Source organism: Rhagoletis pomonella, unplaced genomic scaffold, assembly GCF_013731165.1.
Source record: "Rhagoletis pomonella isolate Grant_MI unplaced genomic scaffold, Rhpom_1.0 Rhpom_scaffold_00007, whole genome shotgun sequence".
Lineage (NCBI taxonomy): Eukaryota > Metazoa > Arthropoda > Insecta > Diptera > Tephritidae > Rhagoletis > Rhagoletis pomonella.
In genome coordinates, this window is record NW_023458561.1 from 6,011,815 (window position 1) to 6,029,258 (window position 17,444).

Below are 17,444 nucleotides of genomic sequence, written 5' to 3' on the forward strand. Positions count from 1 at the left end.
TTGACTTCAGAATAAAGTATTTTTTCTGCTTGAAAAAAAGGAACACGTTTTGTTAATTTTCATAGCATTCTTCTTCTTGTTTTTTGGCGCTGTAGCCGCCTAAGCGATTTTGGCCGAGTTCAGCAAAGCACGCCAGTCGTTTCTCCTCTGTGCCAACTGACGCCAATTGGAAACGCCAAATGAAGCCGAGTCCTTCTCCACATGATCTTTCCATCGCAGTGGGGGCCTCCCTCTTACTCTGCTACCACCAGCGGGTTCCGAGTGGAATACTTTCAGAGCTGGAGCGTCGGTGTCCATTCGAACGACATGACCAAGCCAGCGGAGCCGCTGTATTTTAATTCGCTGCACTATGTCCATATCGTTGTAAAGCTCATACAGCTCATCGTTCCATCGTCTGCGGTACTCGCCGTCGCCAACGCGTAAGGGCCCGTAAATCTTCCGCAAAATCTTTCTCTCAAACACTCCAAGAGCCGCCTCATCGGATGTTGTCATTGTCCATGCATTTCATAGCATTACCTCTACATTTTTTTAAAATTTTTTAAGATTTTGTCAAAAAAGAATTATTTTTTGGCAAATTTTTCTTCTAGACCTTGTAGTTTCAGTAATTTTTAAGTTATTTAGATGCTACTAGGTTATTTTCCCCAACTTTTGTACTTTGTTTAATTTATAAATAAAAGTGAAAAATGTTGATAAACGATAACAATACGATTTTATAGAAAAAGCAAAAAAAAAATTAAAAAACGCCACCTTTTTTTTCTTCAAATTTACAAAGTGTACATACATACATATGTACATACTAATAATAACCCTGAAGGGAAAGCTACTAGTTTAACTAGAATTCTACCAGTTTGCGTTTCAGCCCAACTAGTTCATGTCCTATCTATTTTTAGTGTTAGCGGCTGGTATTTTTAACATTGCGATGTGTTTTGAGATGTCAATTGTGAGGCTATGCATCAGCATCTACTAGTAGAAACACTAGTAGCATCATAACAGTTGATGAGATAGTCTGCCAGTTCATCCCCCGTGAAAAATGTAAGTATGCCTTTTTGCTCGCGGCGCTCCAACAGTCGAATGGCCGACAGAGCAAAGCACAAGCGTAGTATGCCTGAGGTCTATAAGTTCAAGTCCTGGCGCAGGGAAAATTTTGTATTTTATTTTTTTTTAATTTATTAATATTTATAATTTATTTTTTATTTTAATTTATTTTTTTTATTTTTCGTTTTTAATGTAATTTTTAAATTTAATTTGAAAAAATTATTTTTTTAAATTAATTTTTTTTATCGGAAAGCAATGTAATGCAATTAGATTTTCAAATTTTGTATTTATATTTAATTTTATATAATTATTATTTTTTTACATTGATTTAACTTACGTTTGCCAGACGTACTGATTTTATCAGTACAGTACTGATTTTTCAACTCTCGTACTGATTTTATTAATTTCTTCAATCAGTACGCTAATGTCCTGATTTTTCAAAGATTGTACTGATTTGTACTGAATTTTAAATTCTGAGCGTACAAATTTGTAATAGGGGTCTTCTCACCGGTACTCGGTGCTGGGAAATTTTTCCCCATGTATTTTTTCTGTAATATTATTTTACACAAACAAAATACTTTAGGATATTTTTTAGGTTTTAAGTAAATAGAAAGAAATTTAATTATAGTTGACATATTTCAGATAATGTTTGATATGCGCAAGAAGTTAATATAATAAAAAGAGCAATGCTTTTATGGGCATATCGCCGAGTCTATACGTACATACCAGTGGAGGATAATTTATTTAAAAAGAGGGCTGTCGAGGGTTGTTAGTTATCTCGAAAATATTAAACTGAATAACATCAAAATTGGAATTATTGAATGGCTTTCGCCTACAACTTACAATTCTTTTTTCTCAAATTATCTGACATTGTAAAGGAGTTTTGCATACAATACATCTCTATGTCTTTGATATTTTTTTTAGCGAATTCTTAGCCTTTCAAAGTTTTTGCGCAGTTGAAAAAAGTAATTTAAGCCATAAGCAAATATGGATGAAGTCTTTAGAGAGTGGTATGTTTCAACAGTTTGAAAAAATATGTAATTTTATTTTTTCAATACCACACTCAAACGAAGCAACAGAGAGGATCTTAAGTATAAAGTTTGTTTCCTGGCGCAAAGAGAGAAACTGACTTCTAATTAAAATTTTGAAAGTTAACTCCTAATTAAAAGTAATTTTAAAATGAAATGTAAATGATTCTTTGACTTTAAACACTGAAGTGGAAATGATTTCGTTATTGCTATTCAAAAACTACTTTTTGAGCAAACACAAAACCAACTTAAATTCTCATATAAAAATTTAGGACTAGCGTGAATTTCTTCATGACCAAATGATCGAAGCTAAACCAAATTAGTATGGGACCACCCTTGAGGTACCACCTTTGCGATAAAATCGAAAACGGTTCACATGATCCAAAGTTCCATAGTTACATAAAAAAAAAAAATATTCCAACGAATTGATAACTTTCTCCTTTTTTATGTTAAAATGAATAACATTTTTTTATGAACTAAATTTTTTTTTACCCACCCAAATATTGTTAAAAATAAGTACTCTGGCGTTTTAAAGTATTTTCTGATACTTACATTCATAAGTTTGCTTTGAATAAAATTGTACTAAAAAATACTGATTTTTATAGCAAGAAAAAACCTAAAGTACTGATTTCGCGCAAGAAAAATCTGGCAACCCTAATTTAACTTTAAAAATCTTAACCACCTCCAAGCGGCCTCGAACCTGCGATCTCAAACCCCGAACCGGACCCCGAAAAGCAATTATGTAATTGCGTTTTATTTTTGGCTTTGGCAATTCAAAGGCAACGACAGCTGAACGCTGAAATTGTCGAACTGGTAGGCACATACTAGTTAATGAACTAGTTTTTTTTTCTAACTGGTTTGGCTTTTCACTGCAGGGAATGGTTTGGCGCTTACACATCATGCATCAAAGCAATCAAAACACCATCTAATTCGAATAAAATTATTTCTTCCATTAGAAATTCACTTATTGCAGCATCAAACAAAATCAATCAGTGTGGATCCCGTGTAACGCTGGAATTTTAGGAAATGAAGTACTTGATGCAGCTGTGCAACACCATCAAGAAGTAAATACTTAAACTTGATTTAGCAGACTGGGCAACGCAAGGACATCACTATTACACATTAAAGCCAAAGATACTAACACTATCCTATCCGGAAAGTTTGACCCTTCACATTTTAAAGCCGTACATTCGACTAAGACTGGGTCACACAATATTTACTCATTCCCCCCCTGATAACTAAAAAATGATAGTCCTGCTGCCCTTTGTGTGTCGGACCAAACTCAATTGGGCACCTGATTAATTAATGTCCGGAAACAATGTAATACGAGAGGGCTGACAACATTAACCTAGCTAGGTCGATATTATGACAATATAAAGGAATAAAAATATCTTAAAGTTAATTTATTTTTTACTAACAATTAACAGTATAAACAGTATAGAACTAATTGGAATTTGATTGTTCGAACAAATGGCAGCCCTCCTAAATAAAGGTCAGGAATAAATCCCTTCAAACACATTTCGATTTATACCCACCTTTTAATAATTCCTCCAACTTACTGAATAATTTTAACGTAACTTTTTAAACACGTGGCAACTCTCTTTCGTTTGACTACGGTACTTTCATATCTCATATACTTTTTGAATTAGGTAATTAAGTTAGACCTTTCAAACAGGTGGCAGCCCCCCTTCAAACTCTCCTTCACCGGACACTGAGATACATATTTTAATTAACTAATGAATTAAGCGGCAACACCGCTAAATAAAAGAATTTAAAATTTTCAAACCCTCTTCGATTGATACCCATATTTTAATAGTTCATTTAAGTTATCAAATAATTTGAATTTTACTTTTTAAAAAGGGGGCAACTCTCTTCCAACACCACAAAAATATTCTTAAAGTTCAAACTTCAGAACAACCTTAACACTCTTTCGTTTGACATCCATATTTTGATATTTCGTATAACTTGTGTGTAAGTAAACCAAATTCGATATTTAAAGCAGGTGGCAACCCTCTTCAAAATATTTTCAAACTACTACTTTCTGAAACCTTTTCTTTTGGCACTCATATGGTGATACATATTTCTCTTACCTAATTTGATTTTTTAAACAGGTGGCAACCCTCGTACAGTTCAGCTACGAAACAAAGCTTTTCAAAACCATTTCGATTGATACCCAGTTTGTAGTAATTGATTTATTTGTTTAAATAATTTGAATATAATTTTTAAAAAGGCGGAAACTCTTTTCAAAAACGTAAAACCTTGTTGCACATCAACAGTCCAAGGCCCTTAGTTTGACACCTCATTTTGGTAAATCGAATGAACGATGCGGTTTTGATATCATTGATTAAATGATTTTTATTTAATTTTTCAACAGGGGGCAACTCTTTTATAAAAACTAAAACCAGTTTGCACATCTAAAACTAGTTTGCGCTTTAGTTTGACATCTCTTTTATCTTGGACAAAAAATCGCGTATTATATATACATATAGGTAATTTTATATTTTATTTTATCCCACTGAATTTACAAAACTAAAGTAACTTACCAACTTTCGTACTAAAAAGGACGACTGAAGCCTCGTAGCTAGTGTCGCTTTTTTAATTTATACTGTAATTTACTATTGCATAAATTGTTGTAAATAAATAAATAAATAAATAAATATGTTAAAAATGCTTCTTGCTTTGGTCGGCAGTCAGTAAATAGCGAAGGTACCAAGCATCAACCACATTACAATTTGTTATCATAATATAACAAAGCAGGGCATTCACAGAAGCTCCATTTTTGGGTGCCACATGAAATAGCGCAAGGAATTTGAGTGACCACCAGTCAGTCGCTGCTGAAACGCACCGAAATCTAACCATTTTTGAAGCGAACAATTAGTCAGTTAGTTATTTTTTTTTCTGGGTGTAACAGAACAAGCGACGCCGCGACCTGAACTTTTCTATCTCTTAAAGAGAGAGTCCCTAACCCGGTGTGGCAGATACCTTCGGCTTCCCTAATGAATCCCAAAAGGGCCTTGGTAATCAAATCCCTTATAACAAAGTTCGGCCATTGAAGATTTAAAATAAATCAGTCTTCCAATGATATTAGTTGTGTTTTTGAATTCTCCAGCAAAAAATATCCAGTAGCTTTCCAGTAACCAAATTTCGGAGAGTAAGCCAATATTTACTCCCAATGAGTGAAATATGCAAGAAACAACGAAAACGCAAAACCAGCAAGAATTTGATAGTTTTATGTTGTTATTTTCCGATGCAATTTTCTTAGAGAACTAGCATTTTGCCTCTTATTATACATTTAAATAGGTTTATTTTGTCAATTGCAACTCTAAAAGCACCACAAACAATTCTTTTGTTAATGTGAATTACATTAAGCATCATGTCATCAGCTATTTTTATACCCGAGCGCACTTGTGCACAAGGGCATTATAACTTTGTTCGCATAACGGTTGTTTGTAACAGGCAAAACGAATTGAGATAGATAAAGACAAATGTATACATAAATGACCAGAATGAAAAGAGAAATCGATTAAGCGGTGACTGTCTGTCCGTCCGTCCGTCCGTCCGTCCGTCTGTGCACACGATAACTCGAGTAAAAATTGAGATATCTTAACGAAACTTGGTACGTGTACTTCTTTCGGGCGTAGGACGGACGGTATTGAAAATGGGAAAAATCGGACAATAACCACGCCTACCTCCCATATAACGGTAATTTTCAGAAATACGAAAACTGCGATATTTTACTAACTACTGAAGATTATTCACTCAAAATTGATATTTGCAATAACTTTTAGACGAACTAAACCTAAACTTTTGTGCGACTTTTGCAATAGTAGTTAACATTTGATGCTATTTTTTCAGAGAATAGAAAGATTTTGCACTGTATTGTTAGTGCCTAAATACGGCATTGGTTGCAACTATTAGTCAACTCACTTCAAATGAGCTGCCCCTTTGACAGCACATTAGTAATATTATAAATAAATGAAATTTCTACTGCCAGCCCATTCTGATGGTCTAAAGTCAGCCAGCCCACGTTGAAAGTGCATTGCTGCAAGTATAAGCGATAGAAAACACTTTGCAATTACCTCCCTAGTTTGAAAGCTTACTTTGTGAGGATTTTAGGGTCATAAAATTGTCGTCCTCGGTGAGTCCTAAAACAGCCAAATACCCGAATCCAAAGTGTGATATATCGTTGAAAGCTCGATAAATGGTTAAAAAGAGAATTTTGAGTGCTGTACATCTTTCTCAGATCCTTTTACCCTAGAATGTCTCATTAACCTACTAAGTTCAAATAACTCAATTTGTACCCAATTAAACACAACTTTAAATTAAACATTTTAGTAAGCGATGCATTTTTCCTAGCTGGCGTAAAAATAAGTTAATAATTAGGAAATATTACAGTGATTTGAAATTTATCTTTTAACCGGAGAAAATGTTGATGTTGATAGATAACGCATACGCTATGGCATGCGAGTAATTTAGGCATACAGACTAAAAGCATAAACAGACGGCAGCGTTGATCCGGATCAACTCGGGAATTAACTGCAGCTGATCCGGATTAAGTCCGAGTTAATCCGGATCAACGGCAGCGTTTAAACGTTAACAGTCCAATAATAAAGTGCATGTCTTTTGCCGTTCAGTTTTAAATGCGAGTTTGGTAATAATGCATTTAAATACAATAACAAAACTCCATACCGATCCCAAGTCTCCTTGCAATTGCAACAACGCATTTTCAATATGGGCTGGCAGTATTTTAAGACCACAAGAATTGGGAAGCATTCTTGAATTCCTTTTATATACAATGTAAATACAATTCTTTCAAAATTTCAAGTCATCTGAAGTATGTTGACTTATACTTGCAACAATGCACTTTCAACATGGGTTGGCAGTACTTTAAGACCATCAGAAGAGGCTGGCTGTAGAAATTTCATCTACTTATAATATTATTCATGTGCTGTTAAAAGGACAGCCCATCTGAAGTATGTTGACCTATATTTGCAACAATGCACTTTCAACATGGTCTGGCAATACTTTAAGACCATAAGAATGGGCAGGCAACCTTGAATTCATTTTCCATACAGTGTAAATAAAATTCTATCAAACAGCCGTGCTCCCATTTTCAGAATCGCAACTATTTTGTGTTTTACTTTTCAAAGCGCAAAATTACGTGCTCCAATATTCGCAAATCGGAAAATTTTTGCGGTTTCAAATCGGTTGCCGATGAGACGGTGGAATAAAAATAAATGGCAAAATTAACATAAATAACAAGCTAGCTTAGTTTAAGTTTATTTTTGATTATGCCCATTATATTTTGCAATATTTTTGGCGTCCTAAAATTAACTTTTTATGTTGATTTTATTTGTTAAATTCACTATTTATTATACACACCTCGGTTTTGGGCAACGAAAATTTATCGAAGCAACGAAGATTTACGGTTTGGTGTGGACGACACATGTGCCATAATTGTTGCATACCTTCAAGGGATGGCTTTTAAATGCTGGAAACGATTTGGAAAATGGAACTTATCGATAACAAAAAGTTGCGAATTCAGGAGCACCCAAAAATAAAAACGTACATTTTTTACAAAAACGCAAATCGCAAAAATAAGTGGAAATGGGAGCGCGGCTGAAAATTTCAAGTGATCTGAAGTATGTTGAGTAATTGGCTGGGTCGATTTTGTATGGGGGAAAATAAAATGCATTTGACAGTATTGTAATAGTAATTATGTGATGTCTTATATCTAAGCCAATTGTTATTGGTCACGAAAGATTAATTTACAACTTATCTTTAGCCCGCGCAATTCAATCAAAATGTATGAATTTTGAAAATGAAACTTTGGCTTGAAATATCTATGAAATGCGTCAATTGTTATAAACAGGACGATATATCAAATTAAGGGTTATTAAATTTAGTACCTCACGTTCATTTATCAGTTTTCAATATCTCTACAAGTTTTTAAGATATTAAGATAAAACTTACAAAAACTATAATTTTCCCTTACCTTCCTTCATTACTTCAGCCACCAAGTGAAAAATGCAAAAAAGTGAGACGCGATTTATTTCAAACGTTTTAATGTCTTCGGTTGTTTATTTAATATTAAGAGGGCCATGAGTCTGGTCACGCCGATTTGGTCAGTTTTCAAGATCGTGGTGAATGAAGTCAAACATGTATTGTCAAAGATTAGGAATCGTGTGATAAGTTAATAGTAGTTTCAAGCATATAAGTATTTACAAACATTAACATAATACAATTAGAGTGAGAAACGCCCATTTTAAGTCTATTTATACTGTCTTGAAAATTGGTGTGGAATGGTTTCATTAGTCACCGAAGAAGCACATTTTTCGCGGTTTCTAAATTTGCCTTTATATGAAAGTAGGGGACCAGCAATAAGTGTTTAGATATCCATAAATATTTAAGGTAATTCTATTATGTGAAAAAGTTACTGGAGGTAAATGCAATAGTCTTTATCATATCCTGGGAAATCCTTTTGAGCACTCTCTAATTGGACGAATATTGCTTCGCATTCAGCTTCAACGAAAAAAGTCACTCCCTGGCACACTTTTCTGTAATCCGGTTCTTCCATTTAAAAGTTATTTATACAATTGAAGAGAAATTTAGTTAGAAAAAACTGGAGATCCACTTAAGTCTTTCGATATAACTTTGGTAAATGTTACTCGATCGGTACGTAGTAATTACCAAATTGAATGCGAGACTTACTGTTACTGATTTATGATAATAATATGATGAAAATCGTTCAGATTATAAACAAATTATTTTAAAATAAAAAAAAATTTGAACATTTTTTTTAATTTTTCTATATTTGCAATTTTTACATAGTATGCATAAACATAAGTAAACTAATTAGTGTTTCTAGAAGTTGTGCCTGTTCAGTGTTTCCATACACAATTGCATAAACCAAATTTTTCTACGATGATGGAAAATAATGGCTTTTTTATTAGAGCTACCGAAACTGTTCCTATATTTGCAAAAATTCGTAAACTATAGCTAATATTAAACAAAGATTAGAATATTTGGAACCAGCGACCTAAATGCACGCCAGCAGTATTAATACTGTTCTTTACATCTTTTGACTATAGGCAGGGCAATTCTCAAGAGAAAAATTACAATTTTATTGAAAAAAGATAACTTTGAGATTAACGATAAGCTAAAAGGCTGCGATAAATGATATTTGTTTGTATATTTTGCGTTAACGGATTCATTATCTAATTATATGCACCAAACCTTTTTGCTGAAACCAGAATTTTTAACAAGGATTGGTCTTATTCGACTAGTGTGCTGTGGGTCACTTGGCGGTCGATGCGCGGGCTCTTACAATTAAAATAAAAGACTAATATTTTGCAGGCTAGTTGTTGACTTCATGATACAATATATTTTCACTATTACCAAGGTATTTGAGAAAAATTAGATTTTCGACCCGCCCTATTGAGTAATCGGTTTTTATTGGCATCTTTAATAGCTAAAACGTATGGTCAAAACCGCTGTTCAGCAGCCAGACCTGCGGATCTGGATTTATATATTAACAAGCTAAGCTCACATAAAATTTCAATCGATCTGAAGTATGATGATTCTTTTGGTCATGAGCTCTCCGTCTAGTAGCACAAAGAAGAAATCGAACTTTCTGAGTTGTGAGAAAAAACAAGCACAACAAATTTATAGCTTAAATTCCGAGATTTGACTGTGTAAACGTACTTTAAGTTAATTTAATTCGTATATGTGGGTATGGTTTGATTGGAAGAAACGCTACAATCATTACACCGTTAAATGAATAATGATTTATTCCTTCTACTGCGCTTGTTCGGTGACGCCAAGTTTCCCTTTAAGTATGTTCCTTATGGTCTCCTCTTTTTGAAATAGTTTCCTTTGCATTTTATCAATTTCCTGCAAATGGCGGGCATGCAACCCGCGCACTTGTGACTCCTTATGCTTTACGATTGTCTCAAGGCGTTTCAGAGCATCCCAAGTGTTTTGTATATTCGCCTGTCCCTCTTCAATTTTTTGAGCCCATTGCAACGCAATTCGCAGGCGAGCTTTCAGCCGATCTCGTGACCGCTTTATTTTTTCGGCCGTTCGCTGGAAAGAAGCTGTGCGCATTTGGAGGTCTTCTGCTGCAGCGTGCATTTGTTCTAGCTCCTTCTCCAAAGTTTTCCTTTCCGTCTTCAATTCAGCAATCTTATTACTGTCTTCCGCATGGCGCACCCGAAGCTCTTCTATTGTATTTTCTAGAATTTTTTTCTCGCTGCTATACTCCGATTTCAGCTCTTCTGATAGGGCCTTACATTCTTGCAAGGCGTGCGCCATATTGTCAGGTGATTGTTTCGCGACACTTTTTAGTGATGCAAGTTCGTTCTTGCAGCGCGTGTAGGCCGATTGCAAATGCTCCATGTCCAGGACTAGTGATTGCATTTTCTGTTCGTAGCAATGCATTACTTCCACAAGCTTTTCCTTGGCCAAGTCACATTTTCTTGTTTGCGCTTCAGCTTTCGCCCGACAAACATCGGCTTTGGCTTGTAATCTAGTGCGTTCTTCACGCCACGAACCCACCTCTCGACGAAGACTTTCGTTTTGCTGCAATAAGCTATTATTTTCTTCTAGGGTGCGTTTAAGCTCTCCAGTGAAGTGTTCAAATTCTTCCATATACTGTTGTATTAACTGTTCTTTGTCACGTATCATTTCGTCATATGACTGAAGTAATGGAGAAAGTGTATGTGTATGTAAAGCGCATTCCTCCCAGGCTGTAATGGAAAAATTCTGATTGGGCACGTCACCAGTACCATTTTTATCGGAATTACTTTTCATATTTGTGACAATAGGCATTCCGTTTTTAGACACACGCAAACGATCCTGATATCTTTCAATTTGTACATTAAGACGATAAACCAGAGTCTTCATCATAGCTACATCCGATATAAGAGTTTGCTTTTCAGTCGAACATTTGGATAGTTGTTGACTTAACTCCTGACAACGGCCACAATTAGCGATTTCGTGCTGTAGGGAATCTATGCGCTCTTCAAGATTATGTACGTGCAATCGCAGTTCTTTGTTTTGGGCATCAAACTGTTCATTGAATTTATGCAAGGTTGCTAATCGTTGAAGCAATGTATCCATTTGCTTATCCTTAGATTGAAGCTTGAAAGAAAAACAATTAAAATATTTTTCAAATACGGGCCTCTTGTGTATTTCATATAAGCTACCAATTCATTGAAGTAACTGTTGACACGGCTGGCATTGTGGTCTTCCGAGCGATGCTCTGCTGACCGAGAACGACGGCTAAAATTACCCGAAATGGTATGGAGTTGTTTTTGTGCATGTCGTTTTTTGTGAGCTTTGCGATTAAGATCCTGCGAATATTTTGTTTCCATTTGTTGGTGGCAGTCAGATAGATCCAAGTCTGTAATAATAACGTGCTTTCGCCCACTTTCATTTTGTGCCGTCGTCATCTTGGCAAACCAAATTTTCAATAAATGTTCAAATATATATATATTCTTTTTTCATTCAGTGACAACAGTACCCTGTAGTCAAATGTACTAGTTGTAAACAACTTACCTCACAACTAATATGAACCACATGCCCAACTAGTCAGCCAACTGTCTTTTTTCCTTGCAATCAACTGGTATTTTTAACATAGGAATGTCCTACGAGATGGCAAGTGTCAGATTTCGGTCAGAAATATACCAGTCTCATGCTAGTTCAAAATTGACAGAAAAATACTAGTTCAATTATGGACTAAAACCACTACTTTGGGAGTCAAAAAATAAAATGAATTCATGAATATACAATAAAACACTTTTGAATTAGTACACTTTAATATATTACACATTTTTATTTAGCAGCCTTAGATTTGCCAATAATTAGTGTTAAATTTTTGAATATTAATTAAAAGGAAAAATAAATTCATAAATATTTCAAACTTTCGGACATAAATTTAAATACATTTTATTAAAAGTAAAAGGTTTCAGGTACAATAAGTACTATATTTTTTCTTTTTTAATAATATTGAAATGCAATAGAAAACATTTTAGTTAAAAATAAAATGAATACCTTAGTTCATTTTTGAGTAAACTGAAATAAAAAAAAGTTTTCATTCAAATAAATTAAATTCATTAAATTTGCACATTTCAGTCTTTTCTTCTTAAAATTTTACAAAAGTAATAATTAATGTTTAAAATTTGAGATATGGATAAAAATACAATAAATAAATAATTCAAGCAGTTATTAAATATTCTTAATTTTTGTCTATAGTTTGCCTTGATGATTAATAATAGAAATTAATCAAATAATTATAATCATGTTATTAAAACAAGTCAAAAATAATTGAAAATGATCAAAATTAACAAAATAATGATTTTATTAAAAATTAATGAATTAATTAAATTTTTTTTTGTTAAGTAATATGGATATTTAATCATTAAACGGATATCCAAAAGAACATGCCCTAATTAATAATTTTTATGAATATTAATCATTATTTAACAGGTCTGGTATAATTGAATACGTACTCACTTTAATGGTTTACAATATACCCAAATAAAAGTTATAATATTTTGTGTACTTTATTGTATTACACTGTCGAAGTCAAATAAAACAGGGCACGAATAAATCGTTTTATACTTGGTACAAGTCTGGTCATTTTCGAAGTAGTAGTTCGGTTTCAGTAAGGAAATTCTAGTTGTAAATTAGTATTTTTCCTGACTAGTTTGGGGTTTCACTGCAGGGTACATGTCCACACAACCTGAAAACGCGAATAGTAAACAAACAAAAACCCGTCACCATGGCGACTGCTAACCATATGTGGAGTGTTTGTACACTCATAGATTTAAGGGTGCCTGCCATGGCGGACTTATATAAACCAGTTGCATTAATTACATTCGTCTACATTATATAATAAAATATCGTAGCATGAGCAATAATAAAATGTGGGGTGCGTTCAGAAATGTATCAAGCCAAAGCATTAAAGTGAAAGTACATAACGTGCATTGCGTCGCCGTCTCCGTCACCACAGTTGTCAAAAAAGTTGAATGGAAAGCTGATAGAGTCGGTGAGACACAAATTAGCTCCACTTTCAACTTTGCTTATGCATTTGCGTTAAGTGACAACTATTCTCTGTTTTGTTTACATGTTTGAACGTAAAGTTTTTCAGTTTTTAAAAATTTTTAGATTTATGGAAAAACGAAATTTAAAAAATTATGGAGGAATACCTATAGAAGAATTGCAAAAGTAAAACGCAAATTTTGCAAAGATTAGCAGCGAGTTCATGCGTTTTCGGACGCAGCGTTAAACGGATGGTGTGTAACTTGGCGCATAAGCATCGTTAACGGTGATGGTGACGGTGACGGTCACGGTGACGCAATGGATGGTATGTACTTTCACTTTAAGTCTCTTTTATTTATAATACTATGTCTCCATTGTGAGATTTAATGAAGATTTAGCCCTCTGGCGAGATTTAACGTTAAATATTTTGAGATTTACCATATAAAATTAAATCTCAAAAGGCAGTAGATTTAAGTTAAATCTTCCTTAAATCTTCAATAATATTGATCACTAAATACACTTTGTTGGGTGTGGCAACCACAAATTCACATGCCATAAGTCAAATGACGTTTGTATTTTCAATATACAGTTGCGGACATTGAAATCTAGCCAATTAAAAGAAACATGCATTTTCTTGTTTTTTTTATATTTTGGTTAGTTTTAAAGGAAAATTATTAATATTTACATAACTTTGGTTGTAGTAATTTAAGGAGATATTATTTTAAGGACTAAAAAATTCAGAAAATATGTTTTATGATAATATCATGCAGAGTCTTCTTCGCTTTCTAAAAATCGTTTACGCGCTGCGACATGAAATTTATTAAATTCGGCAATGGTTCTGCTTTGATAACACTTCCCCAAGCAACCTCTAGAACTCAATTCGACACAAGCATATTTGCTAGCAGGGTCTTCATGATATGCCAAAGGCACGCGATTGGATTTTCGGTATCCTCTTATGAAAAAGACGAATTATTTCCCCAACAGCTCTTTACAAATTTTTCTTTGCGCAAATGATATTCTTTATTGTCAATGTTATTGTGGCTTATTAATATTTTATTTTTAATATTTTTTATTTTTAAGCAACAAGCGTTTACGGGATGTACATAGGTCAGGGGTTAACGCTTCTGACTTTGAACATCGATTACGCAGGTTCGATCCCTGCTGAAGTCTGGAAAAAAAGAAGTCTGATGAGGAGATGTGGTGATCTCCCGAAATAGCTGCTATAACTTCGACTTTAATGACTTTAATGCCAAGGTGGGCAAGGAAGGGATATTTGACAGTCGGAAAATTCCGCCTCCACGACGAAACATCCGATAACGGACTGAGGCTGATCGACTTCACCGGGGCCCGAAACATGGTAATATGTAGTACTAGGTTCCAGCATAAGAACATCCACCAAGCTACATGGCTGTCTCCAGATCCAAAAACGAGAAACCAAGTCGATCATGTTGTGATAGATGGAAGGCATGCTTCAAGCGTTTTAGACGTACGTACACTCCGAGGGCCAAACATCGACTCGGAACACTATCTTGTTGTAGCCAAGATACGCATCCGCCTAGGCCAATTTATTCGCCACTCAACTAACACACCTGCTCTCTGAGAGCACTCTTCAACAATCCGACATACGCGAGCAGTCGAACCCCATTTCCCGATCATTAAGTACCGCCGCCGAATAAGTAGTTGGATTTCAGCGAACCCGGAAAAACAACTGGTACGATGAGGAATTTCAAGCAGCCGCAGAGAAAAAATACGCCGCCTATAGGGCCGTGCTGAGATCGGGCGCAACGCGAGCCATGTGGGATCGTTATAGGGAACTGAAGAAGGAAGCGAGACGTATTTGCCGCAATAAGAAGAGAGAGGCCGAAATACGTGAGTGCGAAGAGCTTGAGATGCTGGCCGACAGGAAGAACGCCCGAAAGTAGTGAAGAAGACGAACCCGATCCTCAGTCGATGATGATGGAGTAGCTGTCCCACCGCCTGACTATGACGAGGTACGAATAGCGATTACGCGGCTCAAAAACAAGAAAGCTGCTGGAGCTGACGGCCTGCCAGCCGAGCTATTCAAGTACGGCGGCGAGGAGCTGATGAGGTGCATGCATCAGCTCGTATGCAGAATATGGTCAGATGAACGCATGCCCGACGACTGGAATTTAAGTGTGCTCTATCCAATCCACAAGAAAGGCGACCCCGCCATACGCCCCAACTACCGCGGAATCAGCCTTCTATGCATAGTTTATAAGGTCTTATCGAGTGTATTGTGCGAAAGACAGAAGCCCACCGTCAACGAACTGATTGGACCTTATCAGTGTGGCTTTAGGCCTGGAAAATCCACTATAGATCAGGTATTCACAATACGCCAAATCTTGGAAAAGACCCGCGAGAATAGGATCGACACACACCATCTATTTGTAGATTTCAAAGCCGCTTTCGACAGCACGAAGAGAAGTTTCCTTTCTGCGCGACGTCTGAATTTGTTATCCCCGCGAAACTAATACGGTTGAGCAATACCACCAGCTCCGTCAGAATAGGGAAGGACCTCTCCGAGCCATTTGATACCAAACGAGGTTTCAGACAAGGGGACTCCCTTTCGTGTGATTTCTTTAATCTGATGTTGGAGAAGATAATAAGAGCCGCAGAACTGAACCGCTCAGCCACAATACTTTACAAGAGCGTACAATTGCTGGCGTATGCCGGCGACATCGATATTATTGGTAAAAACAAGAGCTACGTCTGTTCTGCCTTCTCGGGACTGGATAGAGAAGCAAAGCGAATGGGTCTTGTGGTGAACGAGCACAAAACGAAGTATCTCCTGTCATCACACAAACAGTCAGAGCATACGCGTCTTGGCACCCACGTCACTGTTGACACTTACAAGTTTGAAATAGTAGACGACTTCGTTTATTTGGGAACCAGCATTAACACCAATAATAATGTCAGCCTTGAAATCCAACGGAGAATCACTTTTGCCAACAAGTGATACTTTGGGCTGAGTAAGCAAATGAGAAGTAAAGCCCTCTCTCGTCGTACAAAGATCACACTCTATAAGTCACTCATCATGCCTGTGCTGGTGTATGGCGCGGAGGCATGGACAATGAAAGCATATGATGAAGTGGCTCTTGAAGTTTTCGAGAGAAAGATTCTGCGAAAGATTTACGGACCTGTACGCGTTGGTGATGGAGAATATCGCAGACAATTTAACGACGAGCTGTATGAGCTTTACAACGATATAGACATAGTGCAGCGAATTAAAATTCAGCGGCTCCGCTGGCTTGGCCCTGTCGTTCGAATGGACAGATACGCTCCTGCTCTGAAAATATTCAACGCGGGCCGCGATGCTGGTAACAGAGGAAGAGGAAGGCCTCCTCTGCGTTGGAAAGACCAGGTGGAGAAGGACTTGGCTTCACTTGGCATTTCCAATTGGCGTCAGTTAGCACAGAAGAGAAATGCCTGGCGTTTTTGGACTTGGCCAAAATTGCTTAGGAGGTTACAGCGCCAATAAAGAAGAAGAAGAAGATATCACCTTATATGAATTCGCCTTGAGTAGCACTACATTTCGCCTTGCTACATTTATTGTTATTTTTCGTACACATCAAAACTTATGAAATACGTCTATATCTATACATAGAATAAAGGAAAGTCGAGATTTTTTGATCGCGGTAATCTCGAAAACTACTGAACGGATTTTGACGAGATTTTCTCTAATAAACTCTGTATCGACAGGAGAGAAGAATTTTAATAGAATTGCCACCTGTCTAAAAGACTATAAGATCCGCACCGTTCGTTGGATGAGAAGTCAAATGAGAGGGATTGGCCTCTAGAAAAGCACCAATATTTTTTTAATAGGGTTGCCACCTGTTAATAAAGTTACTATATTCAATCATAATAAACGTAAGCATCAGTTCTGTACCATCACTGTCAACGAAAAGACTGAGCCTCTACATGCGCAAGAATGTATTATTTTTCTAAGTAGGGTTGCCACCTATTAAAAAGTTAAAAGATTTTCGCCGTTCGCTGGATTAAAAAATGGGATACCAAATGAAAGTGCATGGCCTTCGCATGTACAAAAGCTTTATTATATTTTAAGTGGGTGCTGGAGGGCTTACGGAGGTAAACGCCTATGTACGATATTGAGAAGGGAAATTGCTGAGGCCTGGAATAAGTGGCCTCTGCTTCTCAAATCTATTAGAGGTACGCGTAGGTACGGATCTACACGTGTAAGGGTAATCGATGTGAAGCACTCAAGTATTTGTATAATAATGCAAATGCGCATGTATGTAATTCATATGCAATTTAATGAGTTCAATAGTACAAGAATGAGAATTCAATATAAATATAACA

The 17,444-nt window shown here is 35.9% G+C and overlaps 1 protein-coding gene across 1 annotated transcript; it reads right to left on the bottom strand.

The window, feature by feature from the left end:
- Positions 1-9,437: 9,437 nt before the first annotated feature.
- Positions 9,438-11,520, bottom strand: LOC118743623 (protein Cep89 homolog). The gene is made up of 2 exons (XM_036476389.1): positions 11,270-11,520; positions 9,438-11,204 (listed from the first exon to the last, which is right to left on the bottom strand). The coding sequence occupies exons 1-2, from the start codon at positions 11,513-11,515 to the stop codon at positions 9,861-9,863; spliced, it is 1,590 nt and encodes a 529-aa protein (XP_036332282.1). The 5' UTR covers positions 11,516-11,520; the 3' UTR covers positions 9,438-9,860.
- Positions 11,521-17,444: the final 5,924 nt, after the last annotated feature.